This window comes from Puma concolor, chromosome B1, assembly GCF_028749965.1.
Source record: "Puma concolor isolate L17-30 chromosome B1, mPumCon1.1.hap2, whole genome shotgun sequence".
Lineage (NCBI taxonomy): Eukaryota > Metazoa > Chordata > Mammalia > Carnivora > Felidae > Puma > Puma concolor.
In genome coordinates, this window is record NC_141670.1 from 46,941,428 (window position 1) to 46,964,333 (window position 22,906).

Sequence of the window (22,906 nt, forward strand, 5' to 3'; positions counted from 1 at the left end):
AATCCTTTTGTTTTTATGAAAATAACCCCATTGTCTAGTTGCATAGTAGTTTGTTTCTGCCTTTATTACAGTAAAATACACATAAAATTTTTAAACTGTTAAATGGTACCTCTAAGCTTACCCTGAAAATTAGCAGTTTTCTCCTCTATGCCATTCACTCCTAATTCTTGCTCCCCTGAGGAAACCTCTTTCAATTTTTGGCTACTCTTTCATACTTACTTCTGTATTTGTAAATACTATTCCTGTACTACTTTCTTGAATTTTCTTTAAGCTTTATATATTCTCCATAAAATACCAATTAGCGAGGATGAGAACCTAGTTTTCTTAAGTACTTAGCATACCCACTCACATACATACATACACAAAGTCACACAACACAACTACATTCACTCATAAATATCTCTCAATCTAGTTATTCTCTTCTTCCGATGAAGTTATAGCTCATTTCTTGTTAAATTACTATTATGTGTTTATATTGTCAAGACTAGGAAATAGTCATTCACAGCTGATCCATGCAGTACATTACAATCACATTTTCTGGTAAAATGTTAGGTCCTTCCTGGTGGCCCTCATGATATTTTATTTGTTTATTTATTCATTCATTTATTCATTTGTTTATTAATGAGAGAATGAGTCGGGGAAGGACAGAGAAAGAGGGGGATAGATGATCTGAAGCAGGTTCCATGCTGACAGCAGAAGGCAGATGGGGGGCTCAAATTCACCAACCGCAAGATCATGACCTGAGACAAAGTCAGATGCTTAACCCACTGAGCCAACCAGGAACCCCATGACCACGTTTTAATTTTGCTTAGTGATCTCTGTATAACTCACAAATCTATCTCCAGAGCCTCTAACAGTTTTGAAGATATCACCTGAATATATTCAAAACATATCAGGTGTTCTGTTTTATTTTCTTGCTGGAGATCTTGCTCACAGAACCCAGATACTTCCTGCTCCAATTTTGATTGGTTACCCTCTAAGCTTGAATCACAGCAGCCATCTCAGAACCCATCATCCTGGGAATCCCTTTTGCTTCTCTTTTGTTTTGCATCTCCATTTTCTGGGTTCCAGATTTTTCTCTTCCGAGTTTTCTCCCTCGTTTTCATGTGTGGATCTTCCCGGAGTTCCCTAAGAAAAGAAAATGTTGAGACCTTTCCTGTCTGAAAAGGCCTTTTTTTGTGTGTCCCCCTAAATTAGTGATAGCTTGGTTAGGTATAGAATTCCAGATTGCAAATCCTTTCCCTTTGAATAGAGAAGACCAATGATAACCTTCTTCATGTTCTTTTGTGTTTTTTACTCTAGTAACATTTAAGAACTTCTGTTAGGGGTGTTGTGAAATTTTAAAATAACATGTCTTATTGTGAAACTTTTATTTTCTTTCATTCTGTATTTCACAAGCATTCTCAATGTATGTCATGCCCTGTCATTTGAGTTTTGTCTGTTTTGTTTTTTGGGGGACAATGTCTTTTAAATGTTAGAAGTATTTAACATTCTTTTTAAATGTTCAATGTTTCTTGAATTGCCATTATATGAATACTAGTTTCCAAATTTACTTACTTAATTTACTTATGTTTTCTTGTCTAATTTTCATGTCTTTTGTTCTAAGTTTAGGAGTTTTCCTCAACCATTAGGTTGAAACCACAAATATTTCTAAGGAATTATTTTATTTATTTATTTTGAAAAAGAGAGACAGGATGCTTGAGCAGGGGAGGGGCAGAGAAAGGTGGGGGGAGAGAGAAAATCCAAAGCAGGCTCTGCACTGTCAGCATGGAGCCTGATGTGGGGCTTGATTCCATGAACCGTGGGATCATGACCTGAGCTGAAATCCAGAGTCAGATGCTTAGCCAACTGAGCTATCCAGGCACCCCTTTATGGAATTATTTTACAATTTTGTTGTCCTATTTTTGGTTCTCCAAGCTCTTTTTAGTTTTCTGATACTTTTATAAATACGTTATTTTCATGTTCTATACTTGTATATCTTATCCCTCTAAGAATAGTAACCACAGATATTTTTAAGTATTTTTTGTTGTTTTGTATTTGATTTTTATTTTAATCTTCTATTGTCTTTATTTTCCTCAGTTATTTTATTCTCTTTCCATTTTGATATCCTTTTGGCTTCTTGAGGCTCTCCTCAAATGTCTGGTCGTCATTGGCCTTCTATTCATATTTTAAAATGAAGAACATAAGCAGACCCCTATTCAAAAACTCTGTGGCTGGGCAGGGCTTGTCAACTGATAAGTTTCATGGTTGCATAATTAGGTTGACCCTGCCTGTCTTGTTTGAGGACCTCCAAACAGCAGCATCCAATGTTCTCTCTCAGGGGTGCTTATTTCCTCACAGAAGAATCCACCAGTTTCCTGCATGAGTGGTACAAGCATTGTCTGAGACAAGAGGTGTGGGAAGGGTGTACCATGGTCTCACTGTTCAATGTATCCCTTGTCACTCTCATGGTCCTAAGGATGGCACACATTCCTTTCTGGAGCTGTACCTGAACTCTTTTCTCTACAGCTTGTTTCTTTCAGCTTCTACAAACTAAACAACTCCACAGTCCACACAGGGCAGCCACCTGGTGTGATGGGGGAAGGATCTGGGAGTCTCTCTGCAATTGTTAAAGCCTATTTCACAGGGTTATTGAAAATGAATCCTGCTTGCTGAGTGACTCTGCATCCCCCCACCCCCTTCACCATTTGGTTGCTACTTATCCCCACTTAGAACAGCATTGGGCACATATGAGGCCCTCAATAAATATTTGTGGAACTAATGAATGATTTATAATTTGACTGATTGCTAAGCATCGTGAATGCTTTACTGTAGACTCCTACCCTGCAGGTCTGGGGTTCAGCCTACTCACATAAGCTACTTCAATTACACTCCTGTACCCAGATTAATTTCTCCCCACTGCTATTTGATTCTTTTCCATTCATCCTGTCTTTGTGGGTTTATGGACTGTGTATTTTTTTTTTTTAGCCATTTTCATCCCTTTGTGCCATTTTTGTGAGCAGCAGAGATGGAAGAGATGAAGACTTAATGTGTCACAGAGCTCCATGAAAGATTTTCTGCTCGAATTTTGTTGTAATTACATATATTTTAAATGAAAATTTTCATGCATCGAGAAAGTATAGGAAGTATAAAAAACAAAATAACATATGTATCCACACCTGCTTCAAAAAAGGCTTTTCATTTTAGTCCTCTTTGCTTCAGATTCATCTTTGTCTTAGTCTCTATCCCTGCTCCTGTCATGCTCTATCACTCGTGTGCTCACTCTATCTTCTCCCATTTTTAAAGAACCAAAATATTTCAGAGATGTATGAGTAAAGCTTCTCTTAACTTTTTGCAATTTGTTTCTTTCCCTTCACTCCTCAGAGGTAGCTACTTCATTTGATATATTTTATTCCCTCCATGTGGATATCTTAACGTCCATGTACATAGTCCTAAGTAACTTATAGTTTTATTTTACGTGTTTGAAATTCTATGTAAATAGTGTCATATTATACATTATACATATTCATGATGTATACATGTGGATGCATTCACTTAACAGCTGTCAGGCATTCCAAGCATATATTCTACATCTTTTACTTCTATTTTAGATTAAAATGTGTCATGGGACACAAATTGCGTCCATAGAGTTCATTGCACACTACCACTACAAAGAAGCAGCGTAGTTTTATTTTAATGTTTTTAAGTGTATTTAATTTGGTGAGAGCGAAGCAAGAGTGGGGGAGGGGCAGAGAGAGAGGGCAAGAGAGAGAATCCCAAGCCGACTCCATGCCATGAGCACAGAGCCCGACATGGAGCTTGAACTCGGAAACCGTGAGATCATGACCTGAGCCGAAACCAGGAGTTGGACCTCAACTGACTGAGCCACCCAGGTGCCCCAAACAGCATAAATTTTAAAAACCTGGATTCAAATCTAGAATCTCTAATTTGCTAGCTCTGTAATTTAGGGCAAGTTGCTTAACCTCTCAGGCCTTGATATCATTTGTAAAATTTAAATACCAGTAGTACACACCGTATTGTCCTATTGTCGTATTAAGTATGTAGCTTTCCGGAGAGTACATGACAATAGTAAACCATCCAATAATGCTGTTGCTATTATTACATAATGGCAACAATTCACTGACTCAGGATCTTTGAACTGGAAGTAAAAAAAAAAAAAGTTCTCCCTGGTAGTTTCTTCAGAACTGGTTGTGGTTCTACCACTTGGGAATGGGGAAAGCAAGTCTAATCCCTTTTCCATATGACAGACTTCCAAATATTTGAAGACAAATATCAAGGCCCCCTGAGTCTAATTATATTGAAAATGAAAAAAAAGAAAAGGAGGGGAATTGGTACACAGCAGTGATGGATGAAACCTCATCTATCGAGACAAACAGGTAAAAAACAGAATGAAATACCTTAAAACTTGCCCGTCTCCTGGTTCCTCCAGCAGAACCTCCCTTTGAAAAAAATCTTATAAGTGCTATGGAAATTTTTTGTTCCTACCTTTTGGGGATCTGCTTGATGGTATTAACATAAGTGCTACCAAATGGACTGGGAGATAATTTTTAAACCTATCTTATGAAGACAGTCTTTATTGTAATCTATTATATTTAAGCCTGAAATGGATAATAATAGATAGGAATGCTCTGGTTTTACAAGGCAATAACGTGGTGTCTGAGCCGTCAAACTTTATTGTGAGCCAGACTATGGAGTAGTTTATCCCAAAGAAGCTCTCTGACAAGCGTAGAACCAACAACTTCAGCTGGGATTGGCCACAGAAAGAGTTGTGTTAACAAATACAGTTGTGCCTCCTACTTCCCTAATGGAGTTTCTGATTTTTACACCAGGTATTGTGTTCAACACACACACACACACACACACACACACACACACACCCCTATCATTATATCTTCAACTGAAACCACTTTCTAAAACTGCCCACTTAGATAAAAAGCATCAATACATGAAGACTTCTTTTCCCTAAACCTCAGCAGATTCTCAACCTGCAGAGTCATTTTTGAGATGTCAATGAGTTTAATTTTGTTCTTTGGACAAGTTGTCTGTCCTGAAGGTAATGAGAGGCTAGGGCAGAGGTTGGCAAACTATGGCCCCCGGGCCAACCCCAGGCTGCTATCTGCTTATTTAAGATAAGAATAGTTTAAAATTTTTTAAATTCTTGAAAAAAAATCAAGTGATGTTATGCGACACATAAAAATTGTATGGAAAGCAAATTTCAGTGTCTATAAATAAAGTTTTATTGCAACCCAGCCCCTCTCACTAGTTTATATATGGTCTATGACTGCTCTCTTGTGGCAGTGGCAGAGTTGAATAGTTTCAGTGGAGACCTTGTAGCCCCTAATGTTTACACTCTGCCCTTATCAAAACAGTTTCTCATCCCTAAACTAGTGAATGTAGATCTGGTTAGGAGGAGGAACAAAGAATCTCAATTTGAAGGGAAAGAGAAGAGAGTCTTTAGTAATGTCTTGGGATGGAAGGACTTACTCAAAACTGAAAAAAAATGTCAATAAAGAGAGTCTAGGCACTATTTGCATGCTTCAGTGAAAGCTGTAGATCAAAATGACCAGAAGCTTTTCAGATTCCTTAAAAGCTCATCCCAGATTTGAACAGCTCTGTGAAAATTGTGCCTCCTATAAGGGGGTAAAAAAAAAAAAAAAAAAAAAAGAAAAAATCTTGTAATTTCTGCAGAATTGGCTCGAGTTCTTCCACTTGGGACCAGGCAGGACTAATGTAATCTGTCTTCCATATGACAGATTTTCAAATATTTGAAGACAATATCAAGTCCCCCAGAGTCTAATTATATTGAAAATGGGGGGAAACAGGAAAGAAAGAAAAAGAGGGGCACTGGTACATGGCAGTGATGGATGAAGCCTCACACATCAAAACAGAGTCTGTCCACCCCTTCCCCCTCCTCCCCCACAGGCTCACTGCTCTCTAGTAACTAAGAAAAACCGTCCTCAAACGAGTTCAGGATTGGCAATTGTTTCGATTTCCACAAAGATGGACATGATAGTAGGAGAGGCCATGTGACTTCTGTCTTCCCCCAAGGGCTTCAGATGTTGAGTTACTGATGTTGGTGGCAAAGAGGAGAAACGGACCTGCCAATTCTTGGGGCAATGGAAGGAAAAAACACACACACACAAAACAAAGCACAGTAGTGACTTGGAAAGTTGTTGAGAGATGCTGCACAAATAAAAGTCTCCCAGGAGATTTTTCAAGACACACTGAGTCTTGTCAAGAACAACTTGTCAAAGACTTGAACACGGACAAAAGGATGTACTGAGTGTCTCTTCAGTGAAGTGCTGGGTGGTGTTCAGCTGGCCAGCTGGGGACCGTTTGCTTCTGCAGGGGTGTGTAGCTTTAGACCCCTGTTGACTTGCTTACATTATAGGTCTGTAGGGGGAGAAGTTAAACTATAGCAAGCTGAGAGTAATGCAAATGAATTTTGTCCAGATACAACTGAGTTATACTTCGCAGAGAAGATAACCATAAACAGTATATATTTTTTGTACTACAGGATATTAATATATATTGGCCACAAAATTGGCCAATATCCTATAGGGCATGAGACATTAACTGGTTTTGCATCTATTAGCATTTTCCTTTCAGAATTCCCATGCGCATGTACATGTATGTGTGTACATATGTGTATATGCGTTCTTCAGGCTCTCCTTTGAACTAATATTAACCAGTTTCTTCATTAATCAAGTATATCTTTGACATCTGTTCATGTTGTGTTTGCGTGTTTTTAACTTTGTGAGAAACATTTTCTTTTCACAATACAAAGAATTACATAAATATATTCACTACAAAGATAATCTTTCAGATATATGAATACATTCCTTTCCAGAACACTTTTTTTTTTTTTTTTTTTAATGTATTCATTTCTTCTGATTGCACCAGGAAGAAAGGAAGCCTCAGGACGGTGCTAACATGTCTTGACCAACTCTTGTGTCTTCTGATGATTTCCAATCTGTCAGGGCTGCTGATCTCTCCTTAAAACAGAAGCACTGGGCTCCCAGAAGCCTCTTGTGAGCAGCACCTGATGGGAAGCCCATGCAGGAGGGCACCCTTACGGTAGGACCCCAGAAGCTTCAGCTAGTAGAATTCTTTAACTGTGTGCCTGGGTGATTCATTCTGTTAGAAACCCTGCAGTCTGCCCTTGAATTAAGACTTTCTGTTCTACACATAGTGTGGCTAAAAACAAAAACTTTATTTGTTTTGGAGAAATAGCACTCCAGAAGACCTGGTTTAAACTCTGCCACCGACTAGCTTTGTAATTTTTTTGCCAAGCGCTGTATTTCCCTTCTATTTCTGTTTTGTTTGAATAAGCGTATAATTATCTACCTCACAGGACTTCGAAGAAAGTTTCTAGACACAAGACAGATAATGTCTAAATGGGTAAACCTAGAGAACTTTTAATCAATCAATTGCTTAATTAATTTATTCAGTTTTAATGACTACTCTTACCACGTCCTTCATCCCTGCTGAGGTGAGCCACCAGAGGCTGTCCGTTGGACCATGAGTCTTGTGAGGGGTTGTACGTCTGACCTATTTCCCACTTTTGCAACTTGTGAAACCTTTCCCTGGTGCTTTCCGTCCTCACCAAAATGCCTTACGTTATTTAATATGCCAAGGTGCCATATTTTAAGGTTCAGGACACCTTGGCATATTGAATACCTTAAGCTGACGGAGCTTGAGAAAATGGCGGAAACAGGAAACCACCCTGACCTCTCCTCTCCCCCTTCTTCCCTGAAGGCAGGAGCTACGTGTCCCCTGCGGAAGGGATCCTCCCTGTACGGGGAGGAAAGAAGACATCCTTGTCACCAGAGATAGGGAATGTAGGGCCCAGAAGGCTGTATAAACAGGCCCTGTTACTTCTTCACCATTTACTACCCTGCACCCAAATCCCTTCATCTTTTGAATTCGTCACCAATTTATTGTTTCCTTGTCCAAAGGGTATAAAAGTTTCCCGTTCTGGTCACTTCAGTGGCTTGGGAAGGCTCCCCTGCACATGTGAAAATTCAATAGAATGTGCATGCTTTCCTCCCGTTCACGTGTTTTGTATCAGTTAAAAAATTTTTTTTTTAATGTTTCTTTATTTTTGAAACAGAGACAGAGTGCAAGTAGGGGAGGGGCAGACAGGGAGGGAGACCCAGAATCCGAAGCAGGCTCCAGGCTCTGAGCTGTCTGCACAGAGCCGGAAGTGCGGTTCCAACTCATGAACCGTGGTGACCTGAGCGGAAGTCGGATGCTTAACCTACTGAGACACCCGGGTGCCCCTGTGTCAGTTTGCTAGGCCCAGCCAGGGACCCAATGAGAGTAGAGGAGAATTCTTCCTCCTTCGCATATCGTATCTCTGAACATTTCCTTCTTTTTCTTGCTCTTAAGTGAAGCCTGGCTCTTAAACTACTGTGATCTTTTCTGTGATCGCTGTTTTCTCGCCTATACCTTCTGTACCACCAGAAATGGGGGAGAGTTCTCTTTCCTTCTCATGGCCATTTCCAGACCACCTCTCTCTCTTCTCCCTAATATTTTCCATGGTCTGATACTCCTATTTTGAGATAATCTCAACCACGATCTCTGCTGGTTGTAATAATCTACAGATGCCCAAATCCATTCCTGTTATTCACGGAAGTGTTAGCTTCTGACTTACTGTCATAGTCTGCAACACATTCCCATTTAAATTTTTGGATTTTTGAATATTATACATATAGATGATTCTTCTACTTCCCTGCTCTAATTCCTCGAATTTTGATTCTCCAATGATTTGATCTTTGATCCGAGCTCAGCTGCTTACTGTGACCTAGTAACATCTTCTAGACCAGTGGTTCTCAACTTTGGTTGCTCCGTAGAAGATCTTTGGAAATGTCTGGAGATGTTTTGGGGCTGTCGTAGTTGGTAGGAACTATTGGCATTTTGTAGGTACGGATCAGGGATGCTGCTGACTATTGTATAAAGCACAGAAAGCCCTTCGCTAAAAGGAATTATCTGGCCCTAAATGTCACTAGTGCCAATCTTGGTAAGATTTTGCCTGACAGCCATATTTAAAAAATACAACCCCAATCACACCTCCAGAAACTCCATTCTTCTATCCTTTGTCTAATTCACTCTAGATCTTCCTTATTTAGTCCTTATTCTCAGTCTTCCTTTGGAAGAATGAAATCTCTGCGTGTGGGATAGTTTTTGTTCCCTTTGTTCATAGGCTGCTTCCCCCAAAGAAGACAATAACTATTATTATTATTTTTTTAATAAACTGAACACCTGGGTAAAGGGGTGAGTCAAGAGAAGGCACACTTAAATGCTAAATTGTTTCTGTTTTTGCTAAGAGTGTAAAGGATGACAAAAAGGATTGATAGTTTGGGCCCCTAAAAGCCAGAAGTATTAACTCCTCAGCTCTTTTGGTGATGATAAATCTGTAGCAGACCTAAGCATTTATGTAATCTTTTGCTTTTGATATTGTCAAGCATACCCTCCTAATGATGATCTTTCTCAAAGTATGTGGATGTTTAGAGCTCAGGTGCTAGAAGAAGACCATCTCTATTGTTCTGGGTACTCTACCCAAATTTTTCAAGCTAGGGATCCGAGGAGATGAACATGTCTGTGTCACTTAAAATCTCTTACCCGCATGTCTAGCAATTTGGTCTAATATTTTGATCTGTAATATCTTCTTTTGGCTGTAGACAGATATAGGAAGTAGGAGAGGGCATGCATGATGCTGATTTTAGAGTTGAAGCAATTGAGACACAAAAAGTAAAATGAATTGTCTGAGACTCCATTGGTAGGCATGACAGCTAAGATTAGAGCCTTCGTTAGTTAATGCCTTCTTAACCTACTCTGGGCTCTTTTTATTTAACTGGGCAGCATTTTCTTCAGCTGCCAGGTGACTAGACACCTAACACTCACCCCTTTAAAAGGAAGGATGTGTTGGCGTTTCCTCTGAGCATACAAAAAGCAAGTTTATTTGATACAAGTCATTTAATTGTAAAGAGGCGTCCAGGCTTTAAAGTAGTCTTTATAAGGTGGGGAAAAATATTTGCAACTCATTCTTGTCAGTTTTAAGTGTGTATTTTTAACTTAACTATCGAGGAACGTGGCTCAATCAAACATTCACGGCCAAGAACTAAAATGTTAGAAAGGTTGCCACGGGCTTAGCACATGCTCACAGATGAGAAATTTTGCAAACTGCAAAGAAATGGGTTGGTAGATGAGAAAAAAAAAAAAAGTTGAAGAAAACCTAGACTGAATTAATTTAGAATGGAGGACCCACCCTATGTCTTCTACATCTTTACAAAAGCGAATCCCAAAATGTTAACTGTGAGATGATACTACATGCTCATTAAGTAGGAGGAAGTGATAAATATTTGGAAAATGTTGTAGACATTGTAGCCTTGGCTAAATGATTAAAAATTCCTATTAGCATAATTCTTTTTTTAGCTGTCCTATTTACAAAATGTTAGTAATAATAGCACTGGCTTCATATGGTTGCCAGGGGATTACGTGGGTGAATCCATGCAAGGTACCTAGCAGATTGAAAGTATTCAAAAAGTATTGCAAACCCTTTGAGAATTCCTACAATAAAGAAGAATGTGAGTAAGCGTTTCCCAAATATGGCTAAACGTAAGGATCATTACCTAATAACCTAGCATAGAAGTTTGGAAAATGCTATTGTGGAAGATCCAGTGGATCAAAGACTAGAAGCATGAAAAGCAATATGGTAGGCTCTCCTGAATAAAATACTTAGGAATCTAGTTATCAATATTAATATTCCTGTTTGAATGCTTTTCCTCCCTTATTTTTGTCTGACAAATTCTTACTCTTCTTTGATGGAGAAACTGAAACCATGACCCAAATTCTCCATCCTTCCTGCATCCATACCCTTTAAAGCACTGTGATTTTTGCAGCAATTCCCATCAAGAGTTGGATTCTATTTCTCTATGTCTTGAATGAGCTGATCTCAGGGTTATGTTGGCCAGTAGAATATCACAGAAATGATGGTGTTCCAAGACTATTCTTCAAAACACTCTACGTGCTTTCTTCCTCTGCCTTTACCAGGAGAACATACCCAGCCTAACCTATTGCATCCTAAGACCTATGGGGCAGAGCTTTGTCCTACTGGTCTAGCCCTTTGACATGTAAGGAGCCTAGTCTGGAAGAGCCAGCCCAGCTGACCCCCAGAATAACAACACATACAGGAATGAATTCAGCTGAGATAGGCAAGCAGGGCTCAGATCAAGAGGACCTCCCTGCTGGCCCATAAATTTGTAGGAATGATAAATGGTTACTTTAAGTCACAAATTATGGGGCTTATTGCAGAGTGTTATTATAGAAATAGCTCTATGTTAATATACCATCTTGAAATCTTAGCCCAATGACCACGTGTCTATGTTCTTTTCCCTCCTACAACACCACCTGGTTTTACCTGTCTATTCTCCCTTCACAGTCTGTGCTCACCTCTTTCGTAGCACTTGTTTGATGGTATGATAACGTCTTGATAGAGAGTAGGCTTCGTGAAGGTTGAGTCGATGTTTTTTTATTTATGAATGCCCACCTTAGAGTAGAGGGTCTGGCATATAGAGACTATGCCCAAGCTACTCTTTAATTTGTGTATACTCTTATGATTTTAAGGACTTTGTGTTGTCTGAAAACCAGAAAATGGGTCATCTCATTAATGGAGCATCTACTCTATGCAAGATCAGTATTTTAAACAAAATGTTACTGGTCTTAGTGACAGGTTTATTTTATTAATTTTATTTAATTTTATTTATTTTTGAGAGAAAGAGAGGGAGCAAGTGTGTGAGGGGCAGAGAGAGAGAGAGAGAAGAGAGAGAATCCCATGAGGGGCAGAGAGAAGGAGGAAGGGAGAGAGAAGTGGGGCTCACCTGAAGTGGGGCTCGAGCTCACCAACTGTGAGATAATGACCTGAGCCGAAGTCAAATGCTTAACAGCTAAGCCACCCAGGAACTCCCATAGATATATTTTAAATATGTATTTGCTTCATCATCTGACTCCAATTCTTTCTTTCCTAAAATCATTTTATGTAGGTGGATATAGTGGACCTTATTAGAGTATTTTTTAAGCTTAATGTATTAAGGATTAACCTTTATATTTCACTTATTTCAGGGTTTAAGACTTTTTTTTTTTTTTTTTTTTTTTGCCTTAAGTAACTGAGCTAACTATCAGAAAGATGAAAATCAAGTACATCTGTGGCCCTGTTACTTTACAATGTTTATAGAACGAACACTCTAAGATACCTCTGCTCAGAAGCAGGACCGGCCAGAGAGCTAGAGATGTGTATAGTCATTATACTATTTGTTGAACATTGACTTTGTACCCAGTGAACTTGATAGGATTATCTCCTTTCAAAGGTAGTTTCTTGGCCAAGTCATGGGTCCAGAGAATGGCTGACTCAGCATTGCTATGTTGATCTCAAACACATTTTGTTAGCTACCATGCATACATACTGCCTTTCTAAAGTAAGGTAAAAGCACTCATTAGTTGCTCACTAAGGACCATATAGTGTGCTAAGGACTTTACATGTATCTGTGTGTTTTTTTTTTTCTTTCACTTAATCTTCACACTTTGGAGACCATCTAAAATTCTATTATGAAGTATTATCAAGTAGAAACAGTAAGTATTTTGGCTGATATTAAATGCTAAATGACAAAGGCAGGATTTGAACCCAGGCTTTGTTATCATGTAGTCAATCTAAATATATATTTTTGAATGAATAAGTCAATCCTATCAGAATAAGTTTGATCAGATTCTAACACATGTTGGCTACAGAGAATAAACATTAGCCCAAAGTAGGTTAATCCACTCAGAATCAGCTCCTAGGTAGACAAAATATTTTTTAGATAAAACCTAAAAAAAAAAAAAAAAAAAAAAAAAAAAAGACAAAACAAAAAAAGATTTTGAACAGCTAATTACAGACTCAAGCTGATAGGTTCCATTTTTGTGAAAATGAGGTAGTTTTATCTGAATCTCTCTGCTGGCCACAGCATTCTTCCACCTGACCAACTCAGATTGGACTTGTTTGCTCTATTAAAATAGTTGTAGGGCACCTGGGTGGCTCAGTTGGTTAAACGTCCGACTTCAGCTCAGGTCATGATCTCAGGGTTTTGGGGTTCAAGCCCCATATTGGGCTCTGTGCTGACAGCTCAGAGCCTGGAGCCTGCTTCGGATTCTATGTCTCCCTCTCTCTGCTCACTCTCTGTCTCTCTAGGTCTCTCAAAAATGAATAAACGTTAAAAAAAAAAAAAAGTTCTAGGGGCACCTGGGTGGCTCAGTTGGTTGAGTGTCTGACTCTTGATTTCAGCTCAAGTCATAATCTCACATTTCCTGGGATCGAGCCTCACTTCAGGATCTGTGCTGAATAAGGAACCTGCTGAAGATTCTCTCTCTCACTCTGCCCCTCTTCCCTGCTTGTGCATTCTTTCTCTCCCTCTAAAACAAAAACAAACAAGCATGCCAGCAAATAGTTCTGAAATTTTTGGCTTGGTTCGGCCTAATTCTACTGATTTACCTAGTTAACGAAATTAATTCTCCTTCCACCAGTAACTTAAATATATTTTAATTAGCTTTAAAGCACGGGAATGACTCACAGCCACTTTGTGGATATTCCTACCCATCCCTACTAGTCCTATAAGATGATCCATGAAAAGAATGATGTGGTCCAAAATGTTTAGAAAATGTTGCGTATACTCCTCTTTTAGAGATCCACCCTTTACGTTAGCTCCATCATACACCTAATGGTTTTCAGAAATCTAGAGAATGTGGTGTCATTTAATGCCATAGTTTTCCAAACTTAATTTGAGGGGTAGGGGGGTCCAAAAGCTGTTATCTTACTATGCAGATTATATTTTGTTTAAAGACGATTTTCACCGGTGCCTGGGTGGCTCAGTCAAGTTAAGCATCCAACTTCGGCTCAGATCCTGATCTCATGGTTCCTGGGTTCAGGCCCCACGTATAGGGCCTGCTTGGGATCCTCTGCCCGCCTGCCCCCTCTCTGCCCTTGCCCTGCTCGCGTGCACGCTCACTCTCTCTTTTAAAAAGGAATAAACATTTAAATATGAATTTTGGAAATTTTGGAATTTTGACCTCTTTTAATTTGTAACGATCTAACTTAAATAGCCGAGAAATCATCTTTGAGTAGATCATACTGTTTAAACTGGGTCTGACTCTGATCGGCTCTAAGTAGTTATGATGAAATTCCTGGGAGCCCTCAGCATTTTTAAAACCATTTGAACAGATTCAGGGAAGCTGCATTTGAAACGTGCAATGCCATACTTATTTTGGTAACATTTTTTCTCCCATGGAGAGGCAGAGAATTTCTATACTGTCTGTAAAAAAATAACCCAAGCATTTTGAGGACGAAAGTGAATGAATGATACCCCAATTACGGTGTAGGGCTGGATTCTCTCACAGTTGGTAAAATTACAACCTAAGGGTACTTATGTGTATGTGCGTGGTGGGTGGGTTGAGAAAGGTAGAAGATAGTCTCATCTTTGTTTCCAGTAGCCTCTGGGTGTCTCATTCTTGAGGCCAGAAGGAGAAATTAGGTTCAATATATTAACAGGTATCTGGAAATTGTCCTTGATGTGGAGGGGATTCTGTTCCTGCTAGGATGTGGCAGGAGGGTGTATAGAGGGTGTCCTTATTGGCATTTCAAATTTCCACTCATGGAGTATCCTAAAATGTCAATAAAAGACTCTTTATTCATAAATAACTGATAGGCGGTCATTTACGTCTGTACATTGAGCTCGAAAAGTCTGTAACCATCCAGTTTTTTTTTTGTTTTTGTTTTTTTTTTTGTTTTTTTGTTTTTTGTTTTTTTGCAAACTCTACATAAAACATCCAAACGGTCCATTTTGTTCAGTACAATATAACACAGCTGTTTGGCATTACCAAATATATATGTATATATATATATAGATATGTACATGTGCTGAAAAAGAAGCCAGTGCAGTCTTTTCTAAGAAGTCCATCCAAGTATTTACTGTACAACATTCAGAATTTACATTGATAATACAAGGCACAGAAAGTATGGTATGAAGCCAAGGCCATGCTTTATTCAAACTCTCCTCTGGCTTTGCTCAGTCCTTCAGCTTCATGTCAAACTAAGTGTTCAGTTCTGCTTTTTGTTTTTTTTTGTTTTTTGTTTTTTTGTTTTTTTTTGGCTTTGAACACATCAAATGAAAGTTGAGAGTGGTATGGGTTTGAAATATGAATCACTTGAAAAAACCACCCCCCCACGCACCTTCCCAAAATAAACAGGACAAAATGAAATCTGCTTTAAAATTCTTCCATACAGAAATGGTGGTAAACAATTACTCATATTTTTTGAGTCTGGGTTAGAAAGAGCAACCAGTTAATCCTCTAACTGCTTGTATTTGCAATATTTCTAGGTCAACACATACCGCATTGTGTGTGCCAATTAGAAACAATTGTGAAGAACGGGAAATCTTAAGATCTGTCTTGATTCCAACTTGGGAAAGGAGAATATTGTTTTCCTCACCAGAAAATTCCCACACTGAATTTTTTTTCATCTTCTTGAGACGTGTTGAATGGGAAGGGCCTTCATAATCTAGGCTGGACTGTAGAGAGTGTTTCTGATTGAAATTTTTTAGCTAATTCTGATAAGGCTTAGATAAAAGCCTCTTGATAAGGGGTGCTCTTATTTCAGGCATCATCAGAGCTTGCTAATGAGGGATATTGGAATTATTAGATCTCTTTCTGATTGTAATGTCTGTTTCAATAATGGAGGTGATAAGGCAAGATATTCTGCTTACAAACTCCCTCATGATATTCTCATGATGCAAAAGAACCATAGTTAAATATCTATCTTCCATATCTGTTTAATTTTAAGGGACTTGTAGCATTTATCCAACTTTGGAATTTGTACGGAAGTAATGCTTGCAATAGTGAAATACTCTTGGGGGTTAAGAAAGATTTGAGGCAAAAGGACATTTTTGTTGTAATTATGCCTTTTGTAAAAGTAGTTGAGACACATTGCCACTCACGCAAAGAGTTACCTTACGAAATTTAGTGATCGGTTTTGTAATTCAGGGCTATACCTTTTTGGAAAAGAGGATGTATCCTCTGCCCAACTTAATCTTAAAGGTGGAGGAGGACATTGTTAAGCTCAGGCCTAAACATGAAGCTTACTGCCTTTTTAATCTTTGGGTTCAGATGGAGGGTGGGCGCTAAGACGCACAGTTCACTGTCACCGTCTTAGGCCCACCTCATGAGGACATTCCAAATCCGTGATCTTCACAGCAAAAGGAAAAAGCAAAGTAGCTGCTTCAAAAACCACAATTATTCTATGTGAGTTAAATTTCCTACTTCAGATCACAGTACTACACACTAGTGACTAACGGCCAGGTCTGATTTCCATCCCCTTTTGTCTTTTGAAAAAACACAGCACACAAATTGCCATTTCGATTTTTGCTGACGACCCTGGAGGGGAATGTGAGGAGTCCGTGGTAGACGCTGGCTCTCCTAGAACTGCTTTTGCAAAAAACACCACATGCTGTCAATACAGCCAAACAGCTTTATAACTGCAGCTTTTGAAAGAGTGTGGAAAGTAAAAACACAAAATATGTAACACATCTAAGATTAGCAACATTTTCACTTTGTGACATTTGACAAAATACATTTTTGCTTTGTAGTTCAGGAAAATTCTATGCAGACAAAACAGTGGAAGCTGCGGGAAGGGTGGCCGTTCAGCTTTTGGCGAAAACATCGATTTTTCAAATACACCGCTATGGTAACTAACACCGAAGGGCTCATAAAATTTTGTCACTATCTGTAGGACAACATTTTACTCTCCCATTTGCTATGGATGTGACCCCTAGTCCGGTCAATGGGAGGTACCAGGATTCAGAACTCTGCAATGTTTCATGAGAAAAAGTAATGGAAATGGGCCATGCCATGGGCCACAGAAGCACATTTCTCAGCAACTTCAGGTTCCTGTGACTTTCACAGATCTGGAACAAAGACCTCTGAGGAACTTCACCTTCAACACATCTGATAGTTACTATTCCACACCTTCGGGGAAGGACTAAGAAATCGCAGCAAAAATGGCGAAAAGGAAAAACAAGCACATTAAAAGATTTTTATAACATTTGAAATTCACAGATTTGCCAGAAGTTTGGCAAGTGTAGAGTACTATCTAAAACCAATTATAGATGGTCCCCAACTCACGGCAGTTCCACTGTCTTCTGACTTTACGATGGTATGAAGGTGATAGGCATTCAGTAGAACTGTACTAGAAACTCTGAATTTGGATCTTCTCTGGGGCTAGCCATATGTGGGAGGACTCTCTGATGACGTTTGGGCATGGGCAGCTGCAGCCCCCCTCTGTCACACCATCGCAGGGGTGAACAACCAATACACCAATACACCAGTAACCATTCTGTTGTTCACTTTCAGTACGGTATTCAGTTAATCACATGAGACTTTCAACACTTTCATTGTAAACTAGACTCTGTGTTGGATGATTTTGCCCAAATGTAGGCTAAGGCTAACGGAAGTAGTCTGAGCACATTGAAGTTACCCTAGGCTAAGCTATGGTGTTCGACAGGTTAGGCGTATTAAGTGTTTTTTTCGAGTTATAATATTTTCAACTTACGATGGGTTTATGGGGACATAACCCTCTCATAAGTCAAGGAAGATCTGTACACCATTTTAATATTCCGCCTTCGCTTATCAGTTGCAATGTGGAGAATTTTTGTCAAGGAAAATAGTTGCGATAAATCCAGAACTTTTTAATCCAAAGAGAACCCGGTTTTAGTCATCTGACTTAATAACCCCTCTCAAAGTCAACTGAAAGAAAAATGTAGGGACCATGGCAAAGGATAACACCTGCAGCTGGAGATAAAAATAATAAAAAGGGAGAAAAATTTCTCCTCTTTAAACAGAACTGTGTCAATTCCTATTCATCTCTTACAAAAAGGCCAATAAAATTTTTGTGGGCGTACATCTGAGTTTTATGAGACTTTCTGCACCGGTAAATGAAGTTTGCATTGAAATCCATAGAGTGAGCTTCCCTTTGGCTTAAAGGATTTTAATGTAAACCAGTAAGACTGCACGAGCAATGTTGTAAAAACTGTAAATTAACTTTATGATGCGGCAGTCTGGTGCAGCTGGGAAGTACACCCTTTTGGTGGCATAATTTGAAGTCCTGTTTAAAGCATGACCGTTAGACTTAAATGCTTTTGAGGACTGACAGATGTGTCCTTAAGTGGGATATCTTGTGAAAATTCTAAGTAACCTACCAGGTATCACAGCCCACTTTTAATTTCTTGGTTCGTTTTGCACTGGGACAATAACACTTCTGCGGTAAGCACTTGCACTGACCAGGGACTCTGTTTCTAGAGGGGCGGCGTTTGTGTTGTGACAGGAAAATGTTAAAATAGAACAAGGGTTTAGGTCACAGTGAGTAACCACAAGTTCCAGTGTCAGTTAAGTCTATCTGGTCTGCATTTTCCACTCCTCCCTGACACACCCCCAGCTGTGTCTGTGAATCTCATGAACGTGGGTTCTCTTTGGAATTCTATTGTAAAATACCATACAATCCTGCCATGTGACAGCCACAGAATTTCATACATTTCTGTAGAAATCCTATGCAGAATTCCAACAGAAATAAGAGAAAGGAAAAGAGGGAGCAGAATGGACTGACAGATGGATTTGAACCTTAGGAAGAAGTCAGAGGTGAATCATGCTCATTCACACCCTTAGTTACTCAATATGGTATGATGATCATGAGCATTTATAAAAACCCAGGCCAAGAAAAGAAAAGAAAAAAAAAAGTCCATAGGAGGAAATTCTAGACATTGAGGAATTGATGATAATCTCTTTTCTTAAAATAATTTAGATTCTAGGGAAAACATTAAAATTTTTCATTTAATATATAAAAATATCAGGTCTAAAAAGAATCTGTTTGAATGCATGGAATATAGAAAGCAATTATAAGGCCAATTAGAAGGAAAGGCGGGGGGGGGAGGGGGAGGCAGGATGATTTTTAAATCCCTATTAACATCTCCAAGATGGAAACTAACAAAAGTTCTCTCTAATGTGTTTTCTGCAAGTTATTATCCAACAGTCAATGCAGATTCTTTCTGTATACCACCATGCCAATCAACTCTCTAGTTCATTTTGGGTGACTGACCATCTACTTCAACTTCTTGCTCCTTCAGAAATGATAGCAAGGGTGTCAGATGATTTACACTCTCATGCCCTTCTCTCTGTTGCTCCCCCGAAGGAATAAACAAATAGAGGACATTAGTAAAAGGGCGTTTTCCTTATCTAGAGATGGTATTTTGAAAATATGCTCAGCAGTTCTAAGAGGATTTGCTCGTTCTGTATAAGATGCCTTTGGTTCCTGAGAAAAGAAAGATGCTTTTGGATTTCATGTAGCAAAGCCTTTCATCCAATACAGGGGACTGTATATACCATGTTAGTTAGAGAACATGGCTAACACATTTAAGAGTTCTTAATGCCTTACCCATGGTATCATAAATTCCACCTATCTCTAGTTCTTTTTTACTTCGGTGGGGATTTACATTTTTTCTTCCTACATGGGACTTATAAAAACTTTTTTTTTTTTTTAAATGACCATATCCCACTGCCAAGTAGTCCCTAATTTCCCTATTTTTATTCTAATGAAGCCAACTTCTAAGTAGCTGATCAGCCCTGTGGTTGATCTAGGTCCTTGACCTTGCTTGTCCTGATTGTGGACAGCTAATTAAAACATCAACCGGAGCAGAAACAGATCTGTTCATCTTTAGTCTACCAGGACACCTTATCAAAATGATTTAATAGTATAAAAGATGGAGTCATGTTAAGATGGGGTGGGGGGTCACGAATTATCTGTGGACTTCAGTTTTCCACAATACCATTACTTCTTTTTTTCAAAAAAGAATCCGAAAGCAATAGTCCTGTGTTAATGGTCTTGTAGAAAAGGCCTACTTGATAAGGCTGAGCAACCAGATGTTGAAACTTCCTGAACAACGCATGTGGTTTCTGGGACATTGTGGTCGACATATTCCTCAGGTCTACTGACCCCTATCATTTAGACCAAAGACTATCTGCTGATTTTCGGAGAGGCAAAGGAGGATGCCCTATAGCCCTATGGGGAGATATTGTGATAACAGACTAGAAAGTTTCAAGAACCTGGATTGAAAAGTGTAGCAGAACCCCTCAGCCCCTTATATCAATGTTGGGCAACTGAGTCAACACCTTCATCCTCCATCCCAGAGTGACAGCTTCTCAAAGGCGTGTGGCATCTGTAGTTCATGTATTTCCTTGGGCTCGATTTGACCTCCCCTCCAAATCCTTGTAATATGTCGTATTCTAACAGCACTCTGCAATTTGAGCGGCTTAGTTGGGAAGAGAGACAGCTCTGCTTCGTTGACTTAGAAGACATAAGTTTCCATATTGAGCAGTTTAGTTATGCTCCTTGAAACCGCTCCTATGTAATGGGTAAGGAAGGGGGGGGGGGAAATGTGGGTAGATTTGTCTCTGGGAGAAAATGAAGGTGGTCATGGCAAGAACTAGTTTGTGGTCTATCTTACCTTCTGGTCTTGTTTCCACTAAGTGGCTAGGATAAATGGGGAACTGGTGCTGGTGTGATGTACTCAGATTCTAAATTCTAAATGCCCTCCTCGACGTTATTGAAGTCCTACAAATAAATGGGTTGGCAACCCCGTTTCACTTCTAAAAGCCAACGTTACAATGATTGCTGACATCACAGATGCCAGTTGGTAGAGAACCCTGACAATCTGGTACCAGAATCAGCTGGCCCTTTGGGGCACGTCATTAAAAACCTGCTTCAAAACATGCACTATTCAATCTCTACCTTCCCAGCTTTATTGTAGCTCATCTTTTTCCACAGTTCCTTTTATCTAGCTGTGCCCTCACTTTTATTCTCGCCACTCCAAATCTGAGAAAGTTCATAAAGTGTTAACCCGAGTGTGGATTCAGACGAGACAGTAGAGCCCTCTTATATTTAAGAGAGCTTGTACTTCTCCCTATTAACATATTACACCTATATAGAATGCAGTTTCTTCAACCAGGGATTCTCACTGAGTGTAAATGAAGGCTGAATTCCCCCAAGTGCCACTGGGCCGAAAGCTGCCTCTTTCCCATTTAAAGCAAATGTCCCGAAGCTGGCCGTCACTGTCTCATGAACGATAGTGGACTAGAGTCCATTTTGCCTGCTGTAGTTGAAGTCGGCTTCATCGAGTTGGGATTCTGTAATGTTTGAGAGTTTCGTGTGTGTCCGCCCAATCTCTTCAAGGGCACAGGCCAGGGAGTCAAGATCACCATCGTGCTGATGACGAGCTTCCCACAGGTTCAAAATGACAGCGGATGGACTACTTTGTGTAGCAAAATAAGATAAATTCCTAGACAGATTTGAAGAAACAAAAAGAATAACAAAAAATGAAAATAGAAATAAAGGAACAAATAAAAATCACTATAAGGGAATTAAAAATGAATTGCAATGGATATTACTACAATAGGAATAGGAGGCTCCACTATGGCAGGTCTGGAGGCACTGAACCTGAAAGCTCAACTGTGGAATGTTGCCAATGACCTTCTTATATCCCAGGTCCTCACCTCCCTGGACGGGTGTGTGTGTGCATCCGTGCATGTGTGCGTGTGTGTGTGTTTCCCTCTTGACCACCTGCTTGAAAAAGTTCTTTCATTAACTTACACAATGACATAACTCATTCCTATTTTCCAAAATATCTGACCCCTTTATCTCTCCCTTGGTAAACAGAGGACTGTCAAGGTTTTATCTTTGATTTTTTCTTTCCTTCTGAGGTGAGCTCATATACTAAGTGGAGTAGTTATCGACTCCAAGCAGATAGTGTTTAAATTGGCACCTCCAATCTTACAGGTTAGTGTCAGCTAGTTACAGATCTCCAAATGACCTTGAGAGTGCCTGGATTAGCTATCTCTCCACCTCCTCTAACTCAATGCATCAGAAATTGGTATCCTTTCCATGCCTCCAAATTGGGCCCCTTTTAAACTATAACAGGTATCCTAGTAATTACAAATGTCCTTCTAATCTCTCACACCGGGACATTTATTTTTGACTCTTCCCTTTATATTGTTTTCTTTTTGACATACACATCAGCTCACATTTCCTCTACATTCATGCTATGCATATGTAATTGATGCTCTATCATTTTTTTGCCTGAATCACAGCAAAATCCTTGTAGATCTTTATGCCTGTAAAGTTTCTAATATATCCTGCATTCTATTTTTTCAATGATCAGGTATTACTCTCCTTGTTTTCGATGCCTTCCTCTGTCTGGCCCCACCTTGGTATGGCAATATATATTTTTATTCAATCTTCCTTTGCCCTCTGAGCCATTAATGCTGACTTAGGTAATACTTTGCTTCTTGCTTTTATTCAATCGATTCTCTCCATTTGGAATACCCACTTCGTGTCTTTACTCTCTGTTTATCAACATCTTACACCCCTGCAATGCCTGGTTCACTTCTCTACTCTGCTCAAAATGCTTTATTTCTTCTCTGAATTCTGTCACTGTGCTTAAATTTTCATATGAACAAAGTGCTGATATATTTCATGTGAGTTTTGACTACCCAGCATGATTACGGACACCTGAAGAGAGAGGATCATAGATGATAATCTTCTGATTCTGTAACAGTCCTTATCCTAATACGATGACAGGTGTTTACTCAATATCCATTGTCTGAGTAATTGATTGCTATGAGCTTTTTCCAAGTGACATGAGATCTCCAGTGAAAACAAATGGTAACCTTTTGGACAATGACTTTGCTATGGCGAAGACTAAGACAACACAAAAGATTAAAGGTCACAGTTTTTCATAGGCACTTTTACAGCACAGATAGAAATGTCACCTCTGGAGAA

The 22,906-nt window shown here is 39.3% G+C and overlaps 1 protein-coding gene across 11 annotated transcripts in view; it reads right to left on the minus strand.

Annotated features, from left to right (window-relative positions):
* Window positions 1–949: 949 nt before the first annotated feature.
* The window catches only part of UNC5D (unc-5 netrin receptor D), a 568,239-nt gene continuing 546,282 nt past the window's right edge, over window positions 950–22,906 (minus strand). For 10 of the 11 annotated variants that reach the window (XM_086703727.1, XM_086703726.1, XM_086703735.1 and 7 more), the window contains one exon: window positions 14,698–21,407. In XM_086703727.1, coding sequence (XP_086559853.1) covers window positions 21,203–21,407 — 205 coding nt within the window. In that variant the 3' untranslated portion in view covers window positions 14,698–21,202. Of the gene's footprint in view, window positions 1,129–14,697; window positions 21,408–22,906 lie in introns of those variants that run through there. The other variant, XM_086703728.1, reaches the window with a different exon arrangement.